General features: G+C 31.6%; 2 protein-coding genes across 6 annotated transcripts; one reads left to right on the plus strand and one right to left on the minus strand.

Annotated features, from left to right (window-relative positions):
* Nucleotides 1-226: 226 nt before the first annotated feature.
* On the plus strand, nucleotides 227-21419 carry LOC132922475 (AT-rich interactive domain-containing protein 2). 4 transcript variants are annotated; one of them, XM_060986025.1, is made up of 18 exons: nucleotides 227-1171; nucleotides 3413-3506; nucleotides 12044-12141; nucleotides 12271-12422; nucleotides 12482-12700; nucleotides 12772-13400; nucleotides 13464-13628; nucleotides 13695-14046; nucleotides 14109-14364; nucleotides 14424-14706; nucleotides 14990-15247; nucleotides 16050-16181; nucleotides 16244-16364; nucleotides 16436-17748; nucleotides 17810-17974; nucleotides 18203-18256; nucleotides 20525-20616; nucleotides 20691-21419. In XM_060986025.1, exons 1-18 carry the CDS (start codon nucleotides 1080-1082, stop codon nucleotides 20794-20796), a joined length of 4581 nt encoding a protein of 1526 aa, XP_060842008.1. In that variant the 5' UTR covers nucleotides 227-1079; the 3' UTR covers nucleotides 20797-21419. The 4 variants fall into 4 exon arrangements, with proteins under 4 accessions (XP_060842008.1, XP_060842010.1, XP_060842009.1 ...); XM_060986027.1 differs by having other exon boundaries at nucleotides 14990-15136; XM_060986026.1 differs by lacking the exon at nucleotides 18203-18256.
* On the minus strand, nucleotides 21270-24272 carry LOC132922476 (beta-1,4-glucuronyltransferase 1-like). 2 transcript variants are annotated; one of them, XM_060986029.1, is made up of 6 exons: nucleotides 24227-24272; nucleotides 23583-24012; nucleotides 23148-23505; nucleotides 22581-23085; nucleotides 22198-22351; nucleotides 21270-22138 (listed from the first exon to the last, which is right to left on the minus strand). In XM_060986029.1, the coding sequence occupies exons 2-6, from the start codon at nucleotides 23601-23603 to the stop codon at nucleotides 21950-21952; spliced, it is 1227 nt and encodes a 408-aa protein (XP_060842012.1). In that variant the 5' UTR covers nucleotides 23604-24012; nucleotides 24227-24272; the 3' UTR covers nucleotides 21270-21949. The 2 variants fall into 2 exon arrangements, with proteins under 2 accessions (XP_060842012.1, XP_060842014.1); XM_060986031.1 differs by lacking the exon at nucleotides 24227-24272 and adding an exon at nucleotides 24094-24216.
* Nucleotides 24273-25519: the final 1247 nt, after the last annotated feature.

Raw genomic sequence — 25519 nt, forward strand, 5'->3', positions numbered from 1 at the left:
CTAATTTTTCGATTTTTGTACGAGTATGTTTAATCTTCAATGTAGTATACAACTAGTATGTACACATTACACATACGTAATAATAATTAATAATATTATTATGTCGTACGACGGTTCACGGCGTCGGCGGCTATAAATCGTTGGTACCACTGTAAACGGCTCTGCGCTGTGGCGCGCGCACAAGGTGCGTGCGCGCGCGACTGAGGTTTTAATGTTTGGACGATGTTTCGTTGGTGGGGTGGTGGGGAGCGACCCGACCGACGTGAACACACTGTGTGCTATGACGAACGGTCTGCTCCCGCCGGATCGCCTAGTGAATAAATATTCGACTTTTTCCCCGGTTTTCCGCTGGCCGATCGGTTTGTTTTTTTTTTGTTTTCTCTCCTTTTCCTTCTTGTCGCTGCCCCGTCGCCACCGCGCTCGCCTGCGCCGGGCCGGCCCCGAACGACAACCGCGTACCGAAACGCACAGGCGAAACACGCCGCCGCCGCCGACGTTGCACGTTATTTATTTTGTTTTTATTTCGTTTAGTTTTATTTTTTTTTTTCTCTCCACTCTTCCCAACGCGCACACTTCTGCCGATCGGTTGTCGCCAATTTTGTGTGTCCGCGCCGCAGTGTCTATCGCGTGTGCCCGTAAAATCGTACCAAATCCTGTGGCCGTTTTTTTCGCGCTTCGACGACGTCCGCGTAGTGTGCTGGTGGTCCGGCCGCCAGGCGACACGATACGGGACGCGCGCCGCTGACTGGACTGTGGTGCTATTGCCGCCACCGTCGCTCCTGCTGTCGACGACGACGACGACGACGACGACGCCGCCGCCGTCGCTGAGTACGTGCGAGTAGCAGCGCGGGGTGAGCGCGTCCGTCACAGATCCGCCGCGGCTTAGATAACGGCCGCCGCCGGTGATAACGATGCACGGGCCGCCGACGACGACGACGTGAAAATATGTTCGCGGACGACCAGCGCTGACAAGCAGCCAGCGCGCGCGCTTCCCGGGTCCTAGCACTGCGCTCCGTGCGCGACACGCGTGGCCCGCCGCCGACGTAACTCCGCACACGCTCCCAGCAGATCCAGCAGGCATGGCCAGCGTCCTGAACAAAGATCCGGCCAACTACGCGAGGGAGAAGGCCAGCTTCCTCAGGGACCTGCAACACTTCCACGACACCAGAGGGTAAGTGCAACACCACCATCACTGCAGTGGCCGTTCGAGACGATGGTCGTCGTATGTGGGCCCCGCGCCCATCCGCTTTACCGGACGGTCGCTGGGGCCCGCTTCGTGTCATCCGCGGGTTTTTGTCGACTCCGGCACACCGCTTCCCTCCCTCGCACGGGCCGCCGCCGCCGCGATCTCGTCCACGTTTCCCTCCAAAATGCTCAAGCGGACGCGTACGACGATTCTTTGCCGAATGCATCGTCGCGCGCGCCAAAATGCTCCAAAGCGCGTTACTTGTTTTCTAATGCACGACCGTCGATGCTTAACTGTCGCCCGAAATGTCTGCGTTTGAAGTTTGTGACGTTGTCCCGATGTTTACTATAATACATACTCAGACTTCGGAGTGTATTTGGAAAATATTGTGTTTATGTGAGTGGGTGGGGAGGGTGCTCTGCTTTTTATTATCCATCAACGGTAGTTAAACATATTAATATCAATGTTATTTACTACTCGAATTACTGTTAACCTGCTGTCGAGAACAGTGGCGGATCCAGGATTTTTTTATGGTGGGTGCTATTTGGTTATTAATAATAGTCCTAGGTCCTCGAGGATAATATTCTTAAAATTATTTATTTATTTTTTAATGACTGTTGGAAGACGCAAGTCTTTTAGGGCTCATAAATAGTTAATTAATTAAATGTAAAAAATTTCATACCGCGAGAACGGTTTGATAATCATCATTGATTGGCGGTGACACCAATCTGTTTTCGTTTCGAATTTTACAAATAATACTCATAAGTCGTCGGTTATTACTGATTAGTTTTATTACTTATTAAACATTTATAGAGAACTAGCCGTTTCGGTTTCAACGTCGTTATGATTGTATTTTAATGTTCTCTCGCAGATCAAAACGCTTTTCATAATTCTTCAGAATAACTAACCGTTTGGTAGACAACAATTAGTTATCGTATGTTGTATATTTATAGGTACTGCTTATTTAAAATTATGATTACAATTATATGAAATGAGTAACGATTAACAATGATATCGATTATGTGTTTGATTTTATTGGTTAGCTATAATATTGATTGTTTTTTCGTATACAACGATAAACGAGAATTGGACGCACTTTTTTGTCTACTAACCAACAGAGCCTTACATCTTGTACTCAATTCAAAGCGTTTCACGGTTGTGAAAAATGTAAAAACTTTCTACAGAGCTGACTTTATCGTTATATCTTCATAATATTGCTCTTAGAAATCTATTACTTTCCCTCTTTGTTAGGTATATATATTTATTGATAAATTTCACACCTATGTCAGCGGACAAACCCTAATTATTTATAGAGTAATTAAAAACTACAATACTATTTGAGTTGTTTTTTTCCTCTTTGTTTTTATTAAAATGTAGTTACAATAAGTACAAAATCTATACCGGAGTCGATATAATCTCAAATCAGAATCACAGTAAGAACCGTTACTAATTGTTTGAAAAAAAATCAATTTAACCTACAGCTTCTAGAAGTTTTATTGAAAAAAATGTACGACAAACTATATTAAGAACATTTTTTTTTATAATTAAAATTCATAAATCGTAATTTTAACTATAGAACAAGAGTAGGAAGACGAACGGTTAATGCTTATAATTAGAAACCATATGAAAATTCTAAGTTCCTATTACGGATGATCATAATTTAAATAATCTTTGTATTAAATTATTGTTAAACAAAACTTAAAGTGAACGTCATATCTATTTATTTACGATTGAAAATGTATAATATTGTGTTATCTTGGTCATGTTTTATTCCCAAAATTACAGTTTAAACCGTTGAAATGATACGTAAATGCTATACTTTCCATTCTTAGAATTGCGCTGAAAAGATTGTATTATACCATAATAATATTATCTTTTGTTATTAATATATGTATTTATATTATGACTTGTACATTATGATGTTCACATTCATCAGCAGTTTTTAAATTGTTCTCTTAATTATACTATTCAAGGACTAGTGAAAATTGGAAATATCAATGTATTTTGTCGGTATCGTATTAGATTCCTATGATTGATTGCTGAATGTAGAACACGTTTTGTTATCTATCCTTTATCAAAAGGTTTTGTTAAATAAGTAATAATATAATATTATGATCGATTTTCTTTTCAGCATACTCTGTTAATAAACAGCAATTCTAACACTATCTTTTGTAATTATTTTATAAATTACAAGTTCATAAAAAAAATATTTATTTTGTGTTTCAGAACACCAAGCCGTGTCTCGCCAAAAATAGATGGAAAAGATATTGATTTATATCTCCTATATGTTCTGGTCACTGCACAAGGAGGATGGGTTAAGGTGAGTTTTATTTAATTTTGTTTATATGAATAATGTTAAAAATTCGATTGTTAGTTATAATTGAACAAAATTCCACCTAGACAGGTAAATACGTAAGTCATAACAATGTTTAAAATTGACCACACAAATTCAATAAAAGGTAGTCTTCTTTTAGGACCATTGTCTTAGCTGAATTTTAATTGTCGGTTCTTAAAACAAAAAACTACTTGATATTTTCTATTTAAAGAAAATTGTATAAATCATTTATATGTTTTTGGGTTTTCACCATTATTTTGCAACTTATGTATCTTAGGTTAGGAGGTTAGATACCTAAAATCTTAAGTTCAACCAAAAATATATAATATATTTTTGTTTATTATGAAGTATTACTATATTAACTGTTAAGTAATAATGGGTAAAGTAACGTTGCAAGTAGTGTTATTGAGCGTTAACCTAAAATCAGATAATAGAGTCCAAAAAATCAAAATATCTGTGAGCAGCCCAAAAACATATATAATTATGTTAAACATGTGTTTTCTTGATTTTCTACAACGTCTGTATTCGGTTAATTGTGATGGAGTACAATTTAGTCAGATTTAATAACTAAAAATCATAACTCTGGGGACGGTTTTGATAATGATTGATACTGACGTCTTCCTCAGAGAAACAACAGTTTGATCTCCTTAAAATGAACACTTTTCCGCGCTACTGGGTAGGTATCGATTATGATATAGGTACGATAATACTGTTGTTTTCGTAAGGGGTTTAAGATAAATATCAGAACGCTGTTGGGCGTGTTGTGTGGTGTGACTCGGTCGGGCTGGCATGATGTTTAGCGTCTCTTGTGAAAACCCGATAACCGCCCGGGCGGTGGAGCAGTCGATTTACGCGAGGTGTTTGTTATGTGCACGTCCTAGTACTCGTGTCTCGTGTTGTGTGCACGCGAACACGATCGGTCGGCGCGGTCGATCTCGGGGATCTAAAAGCAGACACGCCGGAGCGCTTATCACGCGCCGCAGCCGCCGCCGCCGCCCTACCATGTACCCACCGTGGTGCATACTCGTCGCTATCACTGTCGCCGGTGACTTACTGCCACACGGGTGCCGCGGCCTGCGCTCCCCCCTCCGACCGTCCACCGCGATCCATCCACACTAGTGTCGGCGGCGCACGTGACCACCGTGGCGCGGTCCTGACCTAGTGCACGGGCCGCGGATTGTTTACATCGGCGGCGCCGCCGCCGTGCCAGGGGCCCCACTTCCGGTTCCCGAATGCCGCCCAGCCGCCCACGGCGCGGTTTCCGTCGCTCACATTTCCCGTGCCGCGAGCGCGCCCGAGATACACACCACATACGGCGCATACCTTACGGGACGATCTACGAAATCCCCGCGGCCGGTCACACCACACAACCGGTGTTTTCGAATGGGTACCGCCGTCTCTACCGTTTAGGCTTGTCGAAAAAAACATATAAAATATTAAATGTGTACGACAAATTTTTATAGTGTAATGCCCACAGACGACGTATAACAATATTATATATATGAACAATAATATTATATTATATTATAAATCGTACACGTTGTAATGTCGTGTATTATGTATGGCCTATGGGTACACGACGGGGCTCGGCATTGTATACAAACGGCGTGTGTGCGCGCGCGGCCCGTTCGTCGTACCACACGACGTGTATATCATACTATTATATATAATATTATGTATGTATAGTGTAGTATAATGTTATTGCGTTTGTTGTGTTGTGACGACGACGGGTGGAGGGAATGGGGCCCGGTGCCCGCGCTCGCTCGTTTCGTGGCATCGTGGCGCTATTGAACGGATCCGGGGGCGCGCACGATACGGCAACGTCGCGTGGCTGTCAACGATTGTGCGCCGCAGCCGTTCTCCCCACCAATCGCCACCGCCGCCGCCGTTGCCGCCGTTCACAGAAATCCTGCTTTCGACCGCTGCGTCTGTTTAACCCCACCTCGCGCATACATGGCCCGCACACACACACACACACGCACCAGTCATCAACGACCGACGCCGTCGCCGCCGCCGCCGCTGCGCTCTGTTCGGTTGCGTCGACGGCGACGGTGTTCTCCGCACCTATTTAATAATAATAATATCCAACTAAAATATTATATGCCGCCGCCCGTGTCTCCGCCGGTCGTCGAACCGCTTCCGGTCGGCCATCGTTCGCACAAACCCACACGCACACACAATATACGATTTTCACAGCACACACACAGACCACTGACGAAACCCCCCTGCCCACAATAACGACTCGTCGAATATCGCACATTCTTTGCGCGCCCAACGCGCGCGTTGTGTTCGTGAAATTGATATTAGACAAATCGGTGTAGCGGGGGGTTGTATCGGCGGTTAATAAGACGTTTATTTTTTTAAATATAAAATCATTAAGATATTTTTTATTCTCCCTCCCCCCTCCGTTTGTTTATGTATATTTTTATCCGCAAACCGCGTCAACACTGCGCCCCTCGGTCCCGCTCCCGCCTCCCCGCGATTGCCATCCATCGCGGCGCGTCGTCTGCCGTCCCGAACTCCCGACACCAACAGCTCCCTGGAACGATTTTCGCTTATATTGACGTGATATTTTTATTACAATCGTGTCCCTCTCGTCTATCTACTATTTTTGCGATCGTTGAAACAAATTTTAAATTAGTCCAACACCGAGAACGAACTGTCGCTGTCTCTCCCATTTTAAATCTTCGTCTCATCGTTCTCATCCCACATTTACGAACGATTTTGATAACAAAAATTATTCTCGTGAATAAACCTTACTATTACGTACGAGTATTTGAACATTTTGTGCATCGTTATTCGTTATGATCTGACGCACTTAAATGTAAAGTTGTTATATATTTCTGATATACACCTTGTATATTATATTATATAAATTGCCTACTTATAAGTTATAAGCCTATTAAGCTATGACTAAGTTGACACGAATTTTAAAATGTTGTGTACCTTGTATTCCTCAAAGAAATTCTACAGAAAATAATGGTCAAAGCATTGTATTATAATATGCGTTACGACCGTTACCGACTTTAACGTTTCAATAATATATGTATGCCTGAACAAGCGCCCCAGTGTGATCCATACTGCAGCTCGGTTGAAGCGTTCAATTATTATTATTATTGTATTCGTAGAATATATTATGATTATTAGCGTTCCTTGTCTATACCGCACTATATATATAGTGAATAGTATTATGGTATGGTATTATAATATATACATACTTCGTATTCAAGCATAACATTTTATCCATACACATATATATTCTAGCTTTGGCACAACTACAATATATCCAAACACTAACATCTGGCTTTCCAGTGCTATTCGAACTCGTGTTTGTGCAGACCGTGTTGTTACTTATATATTTTTTCTCTTCGCTACCCAGACCCAAAAACTACATAAATCCGTTTTTATAAAATCTGTAAGGGCCCCACGTGTATACCATTTTATAATTTGTTGACGGCCGAGTTTTATTTTTAATCTAACGTCAAACGGTGCATTGGAATTGGTGCGGATAAGAAATTACTTTAGAAACTTCAATAAGCAGCTTTTGCATTTCGTAATAAAACGAGTGCTTGCGCCCGCGTAGTTGTTGACGAGTGTTTGTAGACCGCTTGGGATTTCTGTAAAGTGAAATCAATAACTCTGTCGCTCTGCTGCTGGTTACTTAGTATGTTTCTAAGTAAATGTTCATCTTAAAATGACATTGTGTTGTTGTACAAAACAAAGAACATATCATCGAAAATTGGAAGGAAACCTTATGTTATGTTTTAATATGAATGCCAACAATTATTGTGTATAAATTTAATAAAATCGTTACATATAGAGGTTATCTATATATTTCATTTATTTTTGAGCAATTATAATAGTCTGTCAAAATTATATCGAATATTTTACAGTATCTCTACTCTATAACAAAACACTTTGTCGTGTATACTGTTACCATTATTAAAATATTATGAATATAAAAATAATAACATTTATTATTTAGTACTATTAAAAATATTTATAAGGCAATTCTTTATTTGTTTTTTAGATTGATTATTTAATTTCTATAGTCTTGTTCAGTTTTATTTGAGTTTATTGTTATTTATTAATTATTACTTCATTGTTTTTGGTCGACATAGTTATTATGGCAGTCTAATATAATGTATTCGTAAATAAACATTACTGTATTTGTATTTGTATTTAATAAAAATACACCTGTAATTATTTAGTTGTAAATATCGCGTTTACATTAAATACTTAAGAGTCCTCTTAAAATTAAAATGTTTATATGTTAAACGTGTTGTTTATAATGATTATTATTTATTAATATATTTTGTAGATAAATAAACAAAATATAATATTTTAACTTTTTTAGAATTTAAATTTATTCATACATTTTTATCATACATTATGTACCAGTAGTTATAAATAAGCTACATTAGCTACAAGTAAATAAGTAAAATAAGTCAATAGATATTACTTGATTAATGATAATACAATAATTGTTGTAATCGTTTGTGTTGTACCTATGCGAATGCTGGAATAACACGGTGTGATTCATAAAACATTTAAATTTTTTAATTATCAGTAGGTATATGTAATATTATATTTCGGTTAAAAATAAAGTAGCAAAATGACTGTCGTTCGATTGCGATTTACGACTGCTATTGAAATTTAATCCATACATTTTACTTGTTAAGTCATATTTTTACGAATAATTATTGATTGGATATATATATATATATAACAATATGATTTAAATATAGCATTTTAATGGAAATATAATATGAATAAGTTCACTAATGTTGTGGATAATACATATGTATGCATTAGTAACTTTTGGTGTGGTTTTAAATGGATTGTCCGTATTTACTGCATAATTTTTTTTTATGAAAGGAATAATCTATTTGAATGTTATTGAAATGAGATTTTTTAACTTTACCTACTATTAGTTATTTGTATAAATATAGATTATATAAGTTAACAATTAATATTTGAGAGTGTTAGTTATTGTAAATCAAAATAATCTTTTCCCCATTGTTGAAATATTGTTTACTTAGCTTTTATGTAGCTTGTAGTTATTATTATTTATTCTTTATAGAAGTTATTTAAATGCCACTTTCCACGTTACATGTATACCAATGTTAAGAGAATCTGTTTAAAGTATCCTCGTAAATATTTTTCTCCGACGCAGTTACTACGATCCAATAACGACAATAACTGTTCGATACTATATATATTGAATGAACTGTATAAAGAAATTAATGCCAATTTATACAATTAAAAATAAAATTCATACTTCTATCGAACTAGTATAATTATTAATTATTATAGTTTCTGTGTATGAATGTGACATATTGAGTAATATTTGATGTTTGATGTTATTGATGAAGATAAGTATGAACATAAATATCATTTATAAACAAATTACTATTGTTTGTAATTATTTATCGATATATTTTAAATTAAAACTAAATAAAATGAAATAACAAATTTTTTCGCTACTCGCATGTGTTGTTTCCGTCTTACAAACGTATAATATGGCAAATTAGCGTTCAGTAGAACTGATTTTGTGTTGTTGGTAATATTAATTTTAAAATAAATTGACCTATAATCGAATTTTAAGGTAAGAATATTAATGGATATCTCGTTGTTTTTTTATGTTACTTACATTTTTAAGCGTTTAAAGCAAGGGTGGATACGGGGCGCAATTTGTTAGTTATAAACTATAATAGATCAATCCACTTTAATATTAATATTTAATACTAACAACTCAAAATCTGTTCTACTGAATGTAAATTTGCCATGTTGTAATATGTCTGTAAGACGGAACCACACATGCTGGTGTAATTTCTTAAATTTCGTCAATTGCATAAGTTATTTTTTTTAAATATTGCTGACCTATGCTTTATGGACCGATTTTACTGTTTCTTTATTATTTATAATAAATTTAGGTATTACAGTTTTTTGATGAATTAAATATGTATATAGTATACTGAGTATACGATATAATGATATGTTTTTTCAAGATTTTTCTGCAGTATAGCGCAATTTTAAGTTCTTATACCATTCACGTGTTTGGCTAGGCCAAAAGAGGATAGTGAATAATTTGTTTTAATCTTTACTGAGCAATTAATTATTTTAGTAATATAATAAAAGAGTGACACCCTTTTTCTGCATAAATCGTACCTTTTCCTTTTCAGCAGAGCTCTTTCATAATAAAGCTTAAAAAAAATAAATAATTTAATTGGGTAGATTAGGACCTTTTGAGTGTTATCATATACTTGATTTCTTCTATCATTACATTACATCATTATATAAATATATTATATTTAACCTATTGCACAAGATTTAATATTGTTTCGATGTACGTAATTTGAATATTGAATAATTTTGTTGTAATTGTATTATATTTAAATTATTATTGCAAAAATATTAATCAGAACATTAATAGAACAAATTAGGTATTTTTTAATATTTATTTTATTTATAATACATAATACAAGTAGCTATTCAAATTATGTTTTTATTTTAGTTCTTTTTAGTTTTTCTTATGAATTATTGAAATATCGACTGCCTATAAAATTAAACTAAAATATTTGTATATTAATGTATTCTTGGATTCGTGTTAACATTTATTTATAATTGTTATCATTTGAATTTTGAATATAATCAAAAACTAATCTGAATACAATTTGTTATAAAATAAATCTAAAGAACAAAGTATAATATTTTATAACTTAATTCTGAAATTTTATCGGTGATTTATATCAACATCTGTAATTATATAAATAAAATAAAAATCATATTTTTTTATGTATATCTTTGTACTTATTTAATTATTTAAAGTATATTGTACTGATATATTTTAAATTTAATATCAGGATGGCTGAATATGCAATTTAAAACATTATACAATTCTAAAACGAAGTTTATTAGATACTAGTATTATAATACTTATTAGTTATTATAATATTAACCCATCAACTACCTATATATTATTATGATATGTTTAATATAGTGTATTCGTGTGTGCTGACTAGCCTACTATATAAGTGTACTTGCATAATGTTTTAGCATTCGTTACCAAAAATACGTCAAAAGGTAAATAATAATAACAGTTAGTTCAACGTCGATAAAAATCTCGATGAATGTTTTGTAAACAAAGTATTACGCTACGGATCGATTAGAAATCGGGTCATCCGACGAGACTACGAGAGTCGGAGTTATCGGCTATAGGTTGTGCGTGTATCGATTCGATACTTAACATAGTTATACATATGATAGAATATAGATAGTATGTTATAATATTTTATTTTGTTATATATAATATTGTAGCGATTTCAGGGCTAGTGGTGCAACAGCACCAAGTCGCCTCGATTTGTTTGGCACTCCGTGGGGGTGGGGGGGGGGTCTTGTCTAAAACGCACCTCGGTGTGCATCGCGAAGACGATTTCACGGACATGTACTTGATCTTGACGCACAAGGGGCCATTGATAAAAACACTACTTTGGTGGTGGGGCTGTTGTAGTTGTAGAGTCGTGTTGGCCTCTCCACAGTGTGAGTGTGTGTGTGTGTGTGTGTGTGACGTCACCGTTACCCGATCAGCTGGAGGGATACCCCCGGCAGACGCCACGTGGTTCCGTCATCGTAGTAGTAGTCATCGTCGGCGTCGTCGTTAAGCATCTCCGCGAATCGCACAACACACCGACGACATTACTCTATACACATCTGGGTACACGCACCCGTCACATGGAGGGGGGCACTTCTGACCAGCGTGTGCGCCTCTCTCACCCGCGCACATTATCTCCTTTTCGTTTTTTCCCGATTTCCCGGGTTTTTTTTTTTACATTTTACCGCGCCCGGGCGAGGATTTCGGGTTTCAGTCGATTGACGTTACGACGCGGTGCGTCAGGGGTTTCAATGCCACTACGACTCGTGTGAAGAACTCGCCGAAAACAAATCCCAAAAACTGTTAGTTATGAACTTATATCATTAAATTATCGTGTATGTTAGTATGCATGTAGACGATGCAGTCGCGTCAATTAGAAAGATACATGAGTGCTGATTATCGATTTAATTTACGCTATAAAACGTTTACTCTACGACGACAATACGTTTTTTGTCTAGATAATATTGTTATATTTTTCAGTATTTCTTTACTGTACTATTATATATTTATTTTCATTATCATTTATCGGCATCACTTCAATGTGTTGTATACTTATATTCTTGTACGTATTCTGTTACAGCATATTTTATCTATGTTTATGAGAGCATGCGTGGTAAAACTAATTTGTTCTCATATGTACCTTTTATTGAATAGAACCATCACCTCCTCAAATACACCTCTGGTTCTAAGAATAATCAAATTCAAAATATACTGAATTAATTCAGTGCTTATTACATTATATGATCACACTTTTTTGTTCTTTCAAATTTAAACAATTAATTTATTAGTTTTATTACTGGAACCTTTGAGTATTTAAATTGGAAATATTTGATTTAAAATATTTTTATAATTTGTTGATGTTTTATAGGTTAACCAAAGAAACGACTGGAAAAATCTTTTGGAAAATTTTGATCTGCTTTCATCTTGTATTAATGCTGAAGTTGCATTGAAACAAATATACTTAAGGTAAGATAGAAATAAAGTAAAAATACATATTATATTATTATTAAAGATTCTGTAAAATAAATTGAAAATATTATGCTTGCACAATTTTTGCAAATTTGAAACTGTTGTAATTTAAAATTTTATTAATAGGTATTTAGATCGTTACGAAAAAATTAACTTTTTGGGAGAAACTGGATCAATTGCTGGTGACGATGATGAAGATAGTAGACATAAAAAATGGTCTGCTAGAGCATTGCATTCTGTTCCTTTAGTTTATAATCACCATCAGCATGCTGTTAATGGTATGTACATAATATTAGCTAATTAATAAAGACAAATGTTAAAAACAAATTCTTTTTAGAACCTGTAAGAGCATTTCATGGTTTATCAACCAATCTCTACAAAGCAAGTGATTATGAAAAATTATCTTTATCATTGCTATCACCTTTACCTAATGAGCAAGACCTGGCAATTAATGTCTGCATACTGTTATCTAATGAAAATAAGCATGCAATTAAGTTATCAAAGTGCCCTCAAATTCTTCACCATCTATTGGCTCATGCTGGTGTATTTACTCATTGTAAGATCAGTATTTAAAAATTCGGTTAAAAAAATTTCTTAGACACTAATGACAATTTAAATTTTTTATAGCTGCTTCACGCAAATATTGGGATGATTACTATCGGAAAGTACGAAAATGGTCAATAAAATCATTTTGGAAGGAAGTCCTTGATGAACAAGAACTTATGTATTTGACAGACGAAAGTCGTTTTTCTGCTCGAACCCCTAAAACTATACCACGTAAAGATGATGAGTCAAGTTCTTGTAGTGATGATGATGATGATTTTAGAAATAATAAAGTGAAATTAAATTTTGATCCATCTGACGATGAATTGTTTGGCCTCAAAAGGCCCCTCGGTACAGACGACCCATATGGTCAACGGGTATACCAAGTGGCATTAATACTCAGAAATTTGACATTTTTTGAAGAAAATATGAAAGTTATGGGTCAAGACTTAACATTTTTAAGATTTGTTTTGTTGTGTTGTGCAACAAGATGGAATTGTTTGCATCAAATTGGTTTTGAGATGTTGGGTAATATTGGACCTGTAGTACCTCTTGATGTTGGTTCATTACAGCATGCTACATTAAATATTGTCTGTAAAAATATTACTGAATCTAATGATCGTTCTATCATACTAAGTGCGGTCGAGGCTTTAAATAGAATGGGCTCTAAAGAATCAAATGAAGAATTTTTATTAAAAAATATTAATCAAAAGGTAAAAAACAAAATGCAAAGTTAATGAAAACAAAAAATTTATTAAATATGTCGTGTTTTTTAGGTATACGATAAAATTTGTAACATGTTATCGTTGCATGATATTATGTTGTTAATACAAACGTTGGAATGTCTTTACTCATTGAGCTCACTTGGTGAACGTGCTTGTAATGCAATTGTTCATGTACATGGAGTTATTGATACTCTGGTGTCTTTAATTACTGTCGAGGTAATTTTTACAATTTAACGTAAATTTATTAGAACATATATTTATTTTGGTGTGTACATATTATAGGCACAGACATATGGTCCCAAAGCATGCATATTGATGAGAGTTATTGAGACTGTTACAACCCCTTCAACGACAACATTTGCTGCAGAATCAGCACCAAAGACACATATGATGGCAGCCCCCAGTGTTCCTCCACCTTCTAATGCATCCCAACATCTCATTTCGACTTTCACATCTCAGAATGTACTCCCACTACCCACACCAGCGGTGGCTAACCCTGTTATATTACCTAACGCTCCAAGTGCAGTACCTGTTATGTCTACAACTTTAAATACTTTTACATCTGTAACACCAACTGGACCACCACCACCACCTCCTGTGCAATCAGTTGCTAGCCCTAAAATTATGGTTCCAGGTATATAATATAACTATATTTTATTTTTAAACATAGCATTTAAACTATTGATTGTTATTTAGTTACTATGGCTGTTACAACCAATTCAGCTGTGGTGTCTACAAACCAAACTTCTCCTAGCGTTCCTCAACCAGCCAATATGATACAACAAGAAAATGAACAATTTGCATTAAACTGGATTCGTGCTGTGCTTGAAGTGTGTCCTACACCTGGACGAGGAATTGATCAAGCTGAATTATATAAATTATACATGACTGCTTGTGCTAGAGCTGGAAGAAGAGGAGTTATTGCTCCACTTCATTTTCCACGTTGTGTCAAGTAAGTTAAGATTACTTAAATTTTATATATATAACAATTTATTTAAACTTTTATTTTAGAGCTGTGTTTGGACCTGGTGTTGGACCTAAAAGTGTAAAGCTTGCACAAAGTCAGGGTGGAATAGCCATGGAACCGCCTACTCAAATTATTGCTTACGAAGGAATTCAGGTTCGATCAAAACCATTGTCATTCCCGATCAACACACCATTGGTTGTGACACAATCTACATCTGTAACACCATCGTCCATTCCTACCTCACCTATCCTTAAAGCACAACTCAGTGCACCAGCTACTAATGTCCAACAGAATTCTCCTTTAATTAAACGTGAAATCTTAGGAAAGGTAATCATTTTATTTTATTTATAATTATTAATTAAAAATAAATTTAAAAAAATATGTGTTAAATATATTTAATATTTATCAATAATCAAAATAGAAATTTAGTATTATAGATATGCAAATTATATTTTTGTTCAAATATTGAAGAAGTTATTATTTTTGGTTCATAATATTTTAAATAATTTAAAATCAATATTATTTAATTTTAACATTAAACATAAAAAACACAAAAAAAAATTAAATTTTGGTTATTTAAATTTATATTATTTTATTATTATATTTCCAGACAATACAGAATCCTGTATCATCCACAAGCACTGCAAATGAAACATCTGTCATCACTACAGTTGCGTCTGCTACTGTATCTCAATCTGAAGGAACATTATTATCTAATAGCAATACATCTTTAATTAAAACATTATTAGCTAGCAAGGTATGCGATCCAAAGTTGAATGTGCCTTCTGCGACCATTAAACTTAGTAATAATGAGTCATGCACGTTATATGCTTCTTCTCAAAATTGCAATTCATCAGTAATTACTGAGGTAAGTTTTATTTAAAGTTAACAAATAAAAACATATTAAATTATAAAAATATTATTATTTAATTAATTATTGTAAATTAAAAAAAAAAAACTAAAATATTATGGGAATATTTCAATTTTTCTTCAAGATTTCTTGGGTTTACTGTTTTTAGTTACTATAAATGTTGAATATAGATGTTTATTCAAATAATTTCATTCTGTGAACTGAAGGTGGAAGTAAGGTTTGTTAGCATGGTTATATTAATGACATGCCACTAATATTTTGTTTTACAGCTAAATGTGTTTATAAAAGTAGATGAATAATAATGTATAATTAATTAATTAATTAAATTTAATATTTATTAACTAACAGATATAATTAAGCTTATTTTCTTTGATGTTATTATTTAGTATCTAACAATAACAATTCTTATATTTAAATAAAACAACTTTTCTAGTTTTAGTAGTTTTTGTATGTTATTCTTTTAAAATTACTAACAAATCTTTAAATTCATAAATAATACAATATTTTACAATTGGCTATCTACCACAATATTATATATAAATTTGTTTGACATTTCTGATTAAAAGTAATCAACAGGTATTAAGTATAATTCTTCATTTTACTATTTAATAAATTATATTTTTCTTATCGTCTATTTCAAAATATTTGTCCCTTTTTAAAATTCCTATTATATTTTTTAAATAAAAACCTCATTTCCATTATGAATCAAGTATTAAATGTAATCAATTGGCTTTTTTAATTTAATCATTTTAATAGTATTTTATTACTATAATTGAGTATTATTTAATTTTGCAAATAGGTGGCACAGCGTCAGCAACAACAGAAAATATTACAACAACAAAATAGTTCGACTACTACATTTGCTTCAGCATCATCGATAGTACCTAAGCAAACTGCCAGAATCAATGGTATCAGAACTACAACTCCAGATGTAAGTGATAAGCTATTAACTGGCCTAATTAATTATAAATAATAATAACTTAATTATTATAGGATGTATGCAAAAATGATACAAATGTAACTGTGTCTAAATCAGAACAACAATCTGTAATTACAACAATTGCTTCCAGTAATAAAATATTGGCCAATAGCTTGAATAAACTTAATGATAAAGGTATAATACTACTTTTAATTTTTTATTGTGTTATAACTCATATTCCATGCATTTTTTTTTTCTTTTGATAGATCAAAGCGAAATGATTTTACTGGAGCCAAAAAAGGAATCTCTTCTAAATGGAACTCCAGAGGTTACAGAAGTTAACGACATAGCATCGAAGAGTGTAATGTTATCAGGGCTATTAGATAAAGAAATTGAGAAAAAAGATGCACCATTTTTATTTGGATCAATACAAGTTGGGGACAATGGATTGGAATTAAATGGTGCATGCTCAGAAGCAAAAGAAAAATTAACACCTGCTTGTATTAAAATTAAGCAGGAAGCAGGAGAAGAAAAACCTGGACAACAATTAGTTAAAGTGATTGTTGGAGGAAAACGGTCAGCCGATAAGGACATTCCTTGCGATCAAGCACCTAAAAAACCACATCTTAATGGTAACAGCAGTAGCAATGATGAAGAAAACATGGAGGTTGATGAAAGTAATATGAAAGCTTCTTCAACTGCTGCCAATCTTTATGCTGCTTTAGCAGCTGATGTTCTAGAAGATATTGATGGTTTAGATGATGAACCACCAAAAACAACTCCTGCTCCTCAACAGCAAATCCAAGTTAATACTCAACAGACAACTCAGCAAATTTTCCAAACCCCTGGCCAAATCATTGTATCGTCTTCAAATACTCAATGGCCATCAAATAATCAAAGAGGTATTGTAACAATGGTTCACCAAGGTAGTGCTGGTGGGCCGCAATATGTTTTGGCACAACCTCAATCTGCTTTAGTACAAGGCCAAGCTCAAACTGTTCTTGTAGCCCAGACTACACCTCAAGGTTCAGGAGCTAAAACAATTATAATTCTTCAACAGCCTGCTGGAAATAATAGCCAATCATCCAACACTATGACTTTAAGTCAGACTAATTTTGTTCAAACTTCTTCACCGTCGAACCAATCTAAAGTAATTGTACAACGAATTCCAACAACACCAACTATTAAACAAACCACAACTATGGTGACTAGACCTGTAACGCCTGTCACTTCTAACGCTAATAAACAGCAAATTAAAGTCATTAAGACTGTACCTCATATTGTATCTGCCTCTTTGCCTACACCGTCCGTTCAAACTAGAATACGCACCACAACCCCAGTAAAGTTAACTGGGGAAGTCCATACCACTACCAATCATCAAGGACAGTTTTTATGTGAGTGGAGAGGTTGTATGCGTAATTTTAAATCGGCAAACGAGGTTTACATGCATGCGTGCGAGTCTCATTGTCCTTCTAATGGTGTACAAGAAATGCAATGTTTATGGGAACGATGTGATGCTATGAAACGCAAGCGATTTTCTTTAATGACACATTTATTTGATAGGCACTGTAATCCTGATGTAAGTATTAAAATAATTTATGACAATTTAAAATATTATATGGTTAATTATTTTTCTCAAGGTATTGAGAATGATGGCAGTTCGAAGAAGACAGTTGTCTCAAAGTGGTCGTAGTGAAATTCCAGCTCCGGCACCACCAACACCTCATCCTGGTTATGCGCCGAATGCTGCCTTTAATGCTATTAAAAGGCATGCATTAGAATTTGTTAATCCCAAAGAACTACAGGTAAGATTTTCAGATTTAAACTTAATTAATAAGTATTTAATACTAAACTCACTTTATTATTAAGAATTATTTAAGTTATAGTAAAAATTTAAACTAATGCTAAAGGTATTGTGTTTGAAGTTTTTAACAAACATATCAAATTTAATTTCATGCATATCATGTTAGGAATAAAATAGAATTACTCTGGAACCAGAAAATTAATTAATTTTATGTATTCTTGAAACATAGCAAAGACTAGTGAGTGCGGCTGGCAATCATCAATCGGCTGGAAATGTCGATCAGGTAAATTCTGTTTGAGTGTGTGCCTTTTCAAATTTTGGTTGTATAATATTGATTAAAAGTAAATTATTTTACTATTAATTGGTATTGCATGTTTCAAGAGAGTTTATATTTATTGCTAGTGATTTTTTCTATGCTTGTGAAGTTGATTCTTAGAAGTTATCAAATATTTTATTTGATAATAATGATATTTTCTTATTAATCATAAATCAATTTTATCTTTAGTTAAACTATATTTTTTAATATTATGCACAGTTAATATTTGTTTTATTTTAACTTGACAAATTTGCATTTTGATTATAAGATCAAATAATATATTTTCCAATTATTTCAGCTTATATATATATTTTTTTAACATCTGTTTAATTTAAAATACCAAATAGGTATTAAATAGTAGTTATTAATAATAATAAGATTTTATTTATTCTATTGGTTTTATAAACGGTATTACTTTTATTTTTGAGTGTTACATGAAAATAATTATAGATATATTATTTTGTAATATTAAAATTCAATTTTTCAATATTAAAAAATACTATAAATATTATTATACATTACATAAAAACAAATAATAATGTGACTGAGTTTAATATTTGAATTATTAAAAGGACACCACTTCTATATGTCGTATCTATTGTCTTTATCCTTGCAACCCTACCATTTAGCAAATTTGTATTCATCAGTTTTAACTATGTATATTAAGCTTTAACAATAGAGTGAAAAAAAAGTTACAGCGTTATTTGTGTTTTTATGATTTTTTTAATTTTAAGAATTGAAGATTTAATTGTAATATCTTATAAAGAATATTAGCACTCACATACTCACAGTGATGGAAGTGGTTTTATGACGCCTAGCATGGTATACATTTTTTAGGGGATTGGTTAGTTGGATATACTATTTGTATGAGTAGGTACTAAAATATATGTTTTGCATAATGATTTATAAATGTTTAACTAACTATTGGATATTCATAACTTGAATATCAAATACAATTTAGTAAAAAAAAATCTGTGAAAACACAAATAATGTTCTAACCCATAAGTTTGATATCTAATATATCAATTCGTTCTGTTATTTAAACTTATTACATAGAAAGGTTAAAATATTTAAAATTATTTTTCAATTAATTTATGTTTTGGTTTATTTGATTTTATAAATTGTTATTTTAATTTATTGATGATAACTTCAATGATTTCCTTGTAAATTGTTAATATATCATTACTAATAAAGGGAATATGTAGGTAGCATTGTAGCCACATATAGATTAATGAATGCTATTTTATTTATTATTATTTTTATTGAATGAAATTTAATTTAAACAGCTTTAAAAATAAATTATTATTCTAAGCACTTTAATTATAGTAGCACTTTAGATATGTTTGCAAAATAGAAATTCTTATTAATTTTATGCATCAATTATTTATTTGTGTAGATAATTTTGTTTAATAAATGGTAAAATACATGTGATTTGTATTGGTATTATTTATATAATAATATTATTTTATTTTATTTTATTTATTATTATATTATTATATATTGTTCGATGGTTCATAATAGTCATAACATTCATAACTTACAATAATGTATATTGATTAAAAAAAATACAAACTAAAATGTTGGTGTTAAAATAAAATATTCGGTCCAACATAATATTAGTAAATGTAATTAATATAAAGATTAATTTTTTTTATAAACCACTCATACTAATCTTCAGTTTTATAAAGTTATATAATATACACATTTAAACTTTAAAAGTTACTATTATTTTTTTTGTTTTTTTTCTTAATGATTTATTTTAGTTTTTAAAACTAAATAGTTTATAAATATCATATGGTTATCAATTTATTATTGAATCAGTAACTTGTATATTTAATGTTAAGAGCTAATGATTGGTGCACTGCTCATAAAGTAAATCTTATCAATATTTCCTTAATTAATACAAATCAAAATGTAATAACTAGTTAAAATTTAAAAAAAAGTGATCATAAATAGTTTTTCAATTTATATTTTAAAAATATTTAGAAAGTATAACCTAAGATATAAATATCTTAAATTCAATAAAATGTTTTGGCAATAACTAAATTTAAAACTAAAATAATTTTTTAAAGCTCATACCAAGAATTAATATATTTTTATTTCATTAGATTTATTTTTATATCACAGCTAAATGTAGTTATAAATTTCACTTCAAATTGTATTTAGCTTCTTTATTTAGTTGTATATTATTATCTGTGATAGTATTATCATTTATGAAATGTATGTTTTATGTAGGATGATAATGAAGGTCCTGTAACCAAGAGCATACGTTTAACGTCGGCACTTATATTGAGGAACCTAGTCATTTATTCTTCAACTGGAAGATGGTTTGTATAAAAATTAAATGCAATTTACTTAAATATATTTTCATGACATCTAATTTATGCGTTTTTATTTCTAGGCATTTAAAACGATATGAAGCACACTTGTCAAATATAGCACTGAGTAATGTTGAATCATCAAGAACAATTTCTCAGCTTTTATTTGATTTGTGTCATTCCAGCTGACTACGCACAGAAGATTAATTTTGTTAAAATTGTAATTTCTGTACATATCAATCATAATTGTGGTGTACCTAAAATTTTAGTTTAATGCCAATAGTGTACAACCTATTTGTACATACAAAATAGTTATTTTTAATTTTCCATCAATTGACTATCGACATACTGTCTTCCAATATTACAAAAATATACAGTACTTAAAGTGACAAGTTTAATTGGACTGATTGTGTTCTTCTACTTAAACATCTGTTACTCAAAATTATTTTAAAAGTAAAGTTTTAAAAAAAGTTTTCTTTATTCAATTAAATGATCTTTTGTATATATTGTGTAAATAAAAGATTTGTTTTAGAGTGAATTTAGTATTAAGTTTGAAAAAAAAACAAAAAAAAAAAATACAAAAACAATATTTATATTAAATAAGTATATCAGTATGCATTTAATAGTGTAACTTTTAAGCGAACAATTATTGTTTTCCTAGATTTTTTAATTATTATTATTTTTATTATATTATTTATAAAATTATAAACAATAGTTGCAAACCAGTTGCGTGAATGTTGTACATAAATACTTAGACGTTACCTGAGTTTTATACGATTTTTTCAAATAATAAAAATGCTGTATACATTTTATTAGTTTTTATTTTAAAATGTACTGTTTTATACACTATCATGCACTCTTAATGATTGCATATTTTTTTATTTTTTTTTATTTAAGGATTAATTTATTTTCATTTTTGTTACGTGTATTAAAAGTGTTTGTGCAATACCGGATAAAAAATTATACTAATGCATTTAGTATTGTTATCGGTCTCCAGAAATTCATATTATAATATATAAATCTCATATTATTTACATAAACATTGTATTATTTATTTGTTTAAAATTCTAAATGTGCAATAAACAATTAATATTTTTTCATACTATTTAGAAAAACATATATAAATAAATTTAAAGTTTGAAATATAATATAACAAATTTTTGTCAGGATTTTACCATAAAATTGGAGAAAAAAATGTTGATAAATTTAAAAAATAATTATTTGAATTTAAATTATTTTTGATCAGCACATTATGTACTCATTAAATTTCTAATAACAAATTGATACAAATCCAAAAAATTGCAAGTAAAATTAGAAAAATGTAACAAAATAAATTTATAGTTCATAAGTAATGGCTTAGTAAATATCGTGCAGCTATTTCCTTTTTAAATTTAGTGAATAATGCTAAATTTTCTGCATATTGAATTTCTCGATAGTTAGATTTCTTTTTCTGTGATGCAAAACTATGCTGGAACGTAAAAACATTAGCAAGTACTTCAAATTGATATTTAGCTGCAAACATCTCGTACACCTAAAAATAACAAGCACAACAATAATAAACATAAAAATGTAATTTTTCTTAAAGCAAACCTGTGAATTCCTCGTGTAACCATATCCAATGAACCGTTCATCATAGCTCGGAACGTTGTTTAATGATACGTAAAATGGCTCATAATACAATTGATATTTGGATACTTTATGACTTATGTGTATACCACTATATTTTTTTGAGCTTTTTTCAAACCTAAAAATAATTAGTAAGGCAAGGCACATTTAACAATGTTCTAATAAACTAAAAAAATCATGCAGTAGTAAAGAGTAAAGGATGAATTGAGTCTACAAAGAATTAGTAAATTTTATTTATTTTGTTCATTAATACTAAATCTAAGTAAATAAATAAGATACCTATCAAGTATATATATATTGCAGGTTTTTTTATAGGATTGTGAACTGAATATTAAAATAATACATACATTAGAAAGTTAGTTGGCATCTGGTTTAATTTGAAGACTTCCATGTGGAAATATCTTGCAAGCCCGGTAGATTTTAATTTTATTAACTCAGTAACATTTTTAGGTGGAATAGCTGATTTATGAACTTCATATGTAGGCAAAACATATACACACTTTAAACATTTTGGTCTTTCTGACAAAAATGTATTGAGTAATATTGCTGAATCAATACTAGGAATAATATCAATGTCTGTAACCAATGTATAATGAGTTTGACAATTTAAACGAGCCAGGTTTCTCAGATGATTTTGAGGGTAAGGCATACGAATTCTCCATCGTTTAAGAGTTTCTGGTAATAGCTTCATCAAATTTGATAAAACAGTCACTGGATCCTGGTGACATGGTAACTGATCTGTTGTAAAACCTGATTGAGCAGATTGTGGAAATTGATTTGCAGGCAGGGCAAGATGAAAAGTAACTGTTTGACGAATTGATCGATAACATCGCCGTAGAAATCTTACATAATCTATAATTATTAAGTAGTTGTTAATACTCTTAATAATTTAGCACAAATATACAAAAACCAACCTTGTAAATAATATAATTCTTCACCAGCTACATAAATTGCAGTCGATATTGATCCATTCCAATTGTTTGCTAGTTCTACAATAGAATGTAATCTATCTACTGAACATTGTGTAGCTAAACATACCATTCCATTTGGTTTTTGTTCTGCTATTATCACATTGTCAAATGTTTTAACCATACGTCTACTATCCCATCGCCCATTAGACAGCGTAAGATGGAAATATGAGGTGTTAGATTTCTCATTACCACAATCTTTTGATAAGGAACTTGCTTTAAGAAGTGTAAGTGAGAGATAAATGTTATACAATAATAACACAAAAAGAATATGATGAATGAAAGTAGAATAGCGGTTTATGCCCTATAATAACAAATGTATAAATACAGTTATTGAATAAATAAAATAATTTATTAAATAAACTTGAGTACTTGACTTACAAATGATTTTAAAAGACGCATTCTTATATATACTTAAAATTTAAATATTTTAATCCACTGAATTGCTTTGAATATATTTTTATTCATCATTAAACGTACAATTGATATATTTTTTTTATACCATTCAAAATTATAAGACATATGTGTTTTCCAATTTCTGTCTAAAAAGTCTTTGTAAAATTCAGACATTTGATCGGCCGTAGCTGTTGAAATGCCCTTATCGGATAAACATTTTTTATATGCTTCCCTTTCTTTTATAAATCTCAGGTTATGGTTAGTCCAAAATTCATGATTCCATTTTGCTACTTCAATTCGCTTAAGCCGCAATTGGCGTTCGACTAAAGACTCGTGTTTTGGTATATGATATTTAATTGGTCTCAAATTTGATACTGGATCTGGAGGACCCACTGAATCGACATTGTTCATTGTCCTAAATAAACAATACAAAAAACGTAAAGCACTTACAACTTATAAGTACAAAAATTAAATTTAAAATAATGTGTGTAGATACCTTAGACTTTGAACACATTAATACAACAAAATATTATGGATTATGATTTTATTTTATGTGTAATATAACTACAATACTCAATAGTATAGCATACAATTGATAGCAGAAAAAATAAAAAATGTTCAGTACCTACTTAAGAGTTAAGACTCCACCTTTACTCGACCATTGATAAATGTCAAATGATAATGTATTTCGCGACGAACTATCTACGTTTATCTTGGTCTGATAAAGTTTATTGTATATTATCAAATTGTCCAAAAATATATATTTGTTCCAACGACCAATTGTTTCACTATCTAATTATATCACTATCCAATACTTCTAATGTTTTTTTGAACTTAAGCGTCTAAGGCAGTAAGGCTCCTTGTTCCAAAATCCAACTTACATTTAAAGTTATGGATTTCTATTACGCATTTATTTTCGGTAATCGGTAAAAAACACCAAAGAAAAAAGAACACCGAAAAAAAGAATACACAAATAAGAACAATTTTTAAGTATATTAATTGACTATGAAAATTAAAAAATGATTACTATTAGTACTTACACACATTTACACGATCCGCATGTACACATCATATTATAAAAATTGTATAAAAATAATTATCCCTCAAAACATAGGCGTGTTTGAACTTGGGGGGGGGCTGTAGTTCAATTCTATACTAGATTTAAATTTCAAATGTACTATGCCATTATGTAGTAAAATCATTAGTTTTTTTTTGAAGGAGAGGAGGGCTAAGCCCCCCAATCATCACCCTATTTGCGCCTATATGCCTAAAAAAAAATGTGTAGATATCAAATCATTATTATCAATAATATCATATTATATTTTTACAAGCGTACTGCATAATAAATATATAATATAAAAACATTTAGCATGTTGCTGGTGCCTGGTAACATTTGTTCAATTGGTTATTTAGTCATAAAAAACATTGTTGTAATAAAAATGTATTGTAGGTACTCTATAGTCTATAGGTCTATACTAACTAAGTTAATATATTGTATCTTGTATCATTGATTATATATTTTATATATTTATAATCAATGATTGTATTTAATATATAAAAATATACTAGGTAGGTATTATATTCTGTGGTAGTTATACCTACTATAGGTACCTATATAAAGATGAAGAATGAAAGATACATTTTTTTCACATAATTTTATGCAATAAGCAAACAACATTTTTCAAAAGAATTATATTTTTTATATTTCAATATTTTTATAAATGATATTAAATATTATACATTTTTTTTTAGGAGATTGGATACCGACCGTTTTTAAGGAGTTCAATGAAGACAATTTCTATGTGTGCTACGAGTCATGTAAATGTGTGCGTAGTAAGTGATCATTTTTTAATTATCGAGGACGTCAAATTCAGTTTATTAGAAGTGGAACAAGAAGGACTAAAGTCCATTTTTAATTTTAA

Source organism: Rhopalosiphum padi, chromosome 2, assembly GCF_020882245.1.
Source record: "Rhopalosiphum padi isolate XX-2018 chromosome 2, ASM2088224v1, whole genome shotgun sequence".
Taxonomy (NCBI): domain Eukaryota; kingdom Metazoa; phylum Arthropoda; class Insecta; order Hemiptera; family Aphididae; genus Rhopalosiphum; species Rhopalosiphum padi.

Coding starts and splice junctions, on each gene's coding strand:
- LOC132922475 (XM_060986025.1), top strand. CDS start 1,080: ATGGCCAGCGTCCTGAACAAAGATCCGGCCAACTACGCGAGGGAGAAG. Junction 1,172..3,412: donor CACTTCCACGACACCAGAGG/GTAAGTGCAACA, acceptor TTTGTGTTTCAG/AACACCAAGCCGTGTCTCGC. Junction 18,257..20,524: donor CGGCTGGAAATGTCGATCAG/GTAAATTCTGTT, acceptor TGTTTTATGTAG/GATGATAATGAAGGTCCTGT.
- LOC132922476 (XM_060986029.1), bottom strand. CDS start 23,603: ATGCGTCTTTTAAAATCATTT. Junction 22,352..22,580: donor ATGCCAACTAACTTTCTAAT/GTATGTATTATT, acceptor AATTATTTTTAG/GTTTGAAAAAAGCTCAAAAA. Junction 22,139..22,197: donor GTTACACGAGGAATTCACAG/GTTTGCTTTAAG, acceptor TGTTATTTTTAG/GTGTACGAGATGTTTGCAGC.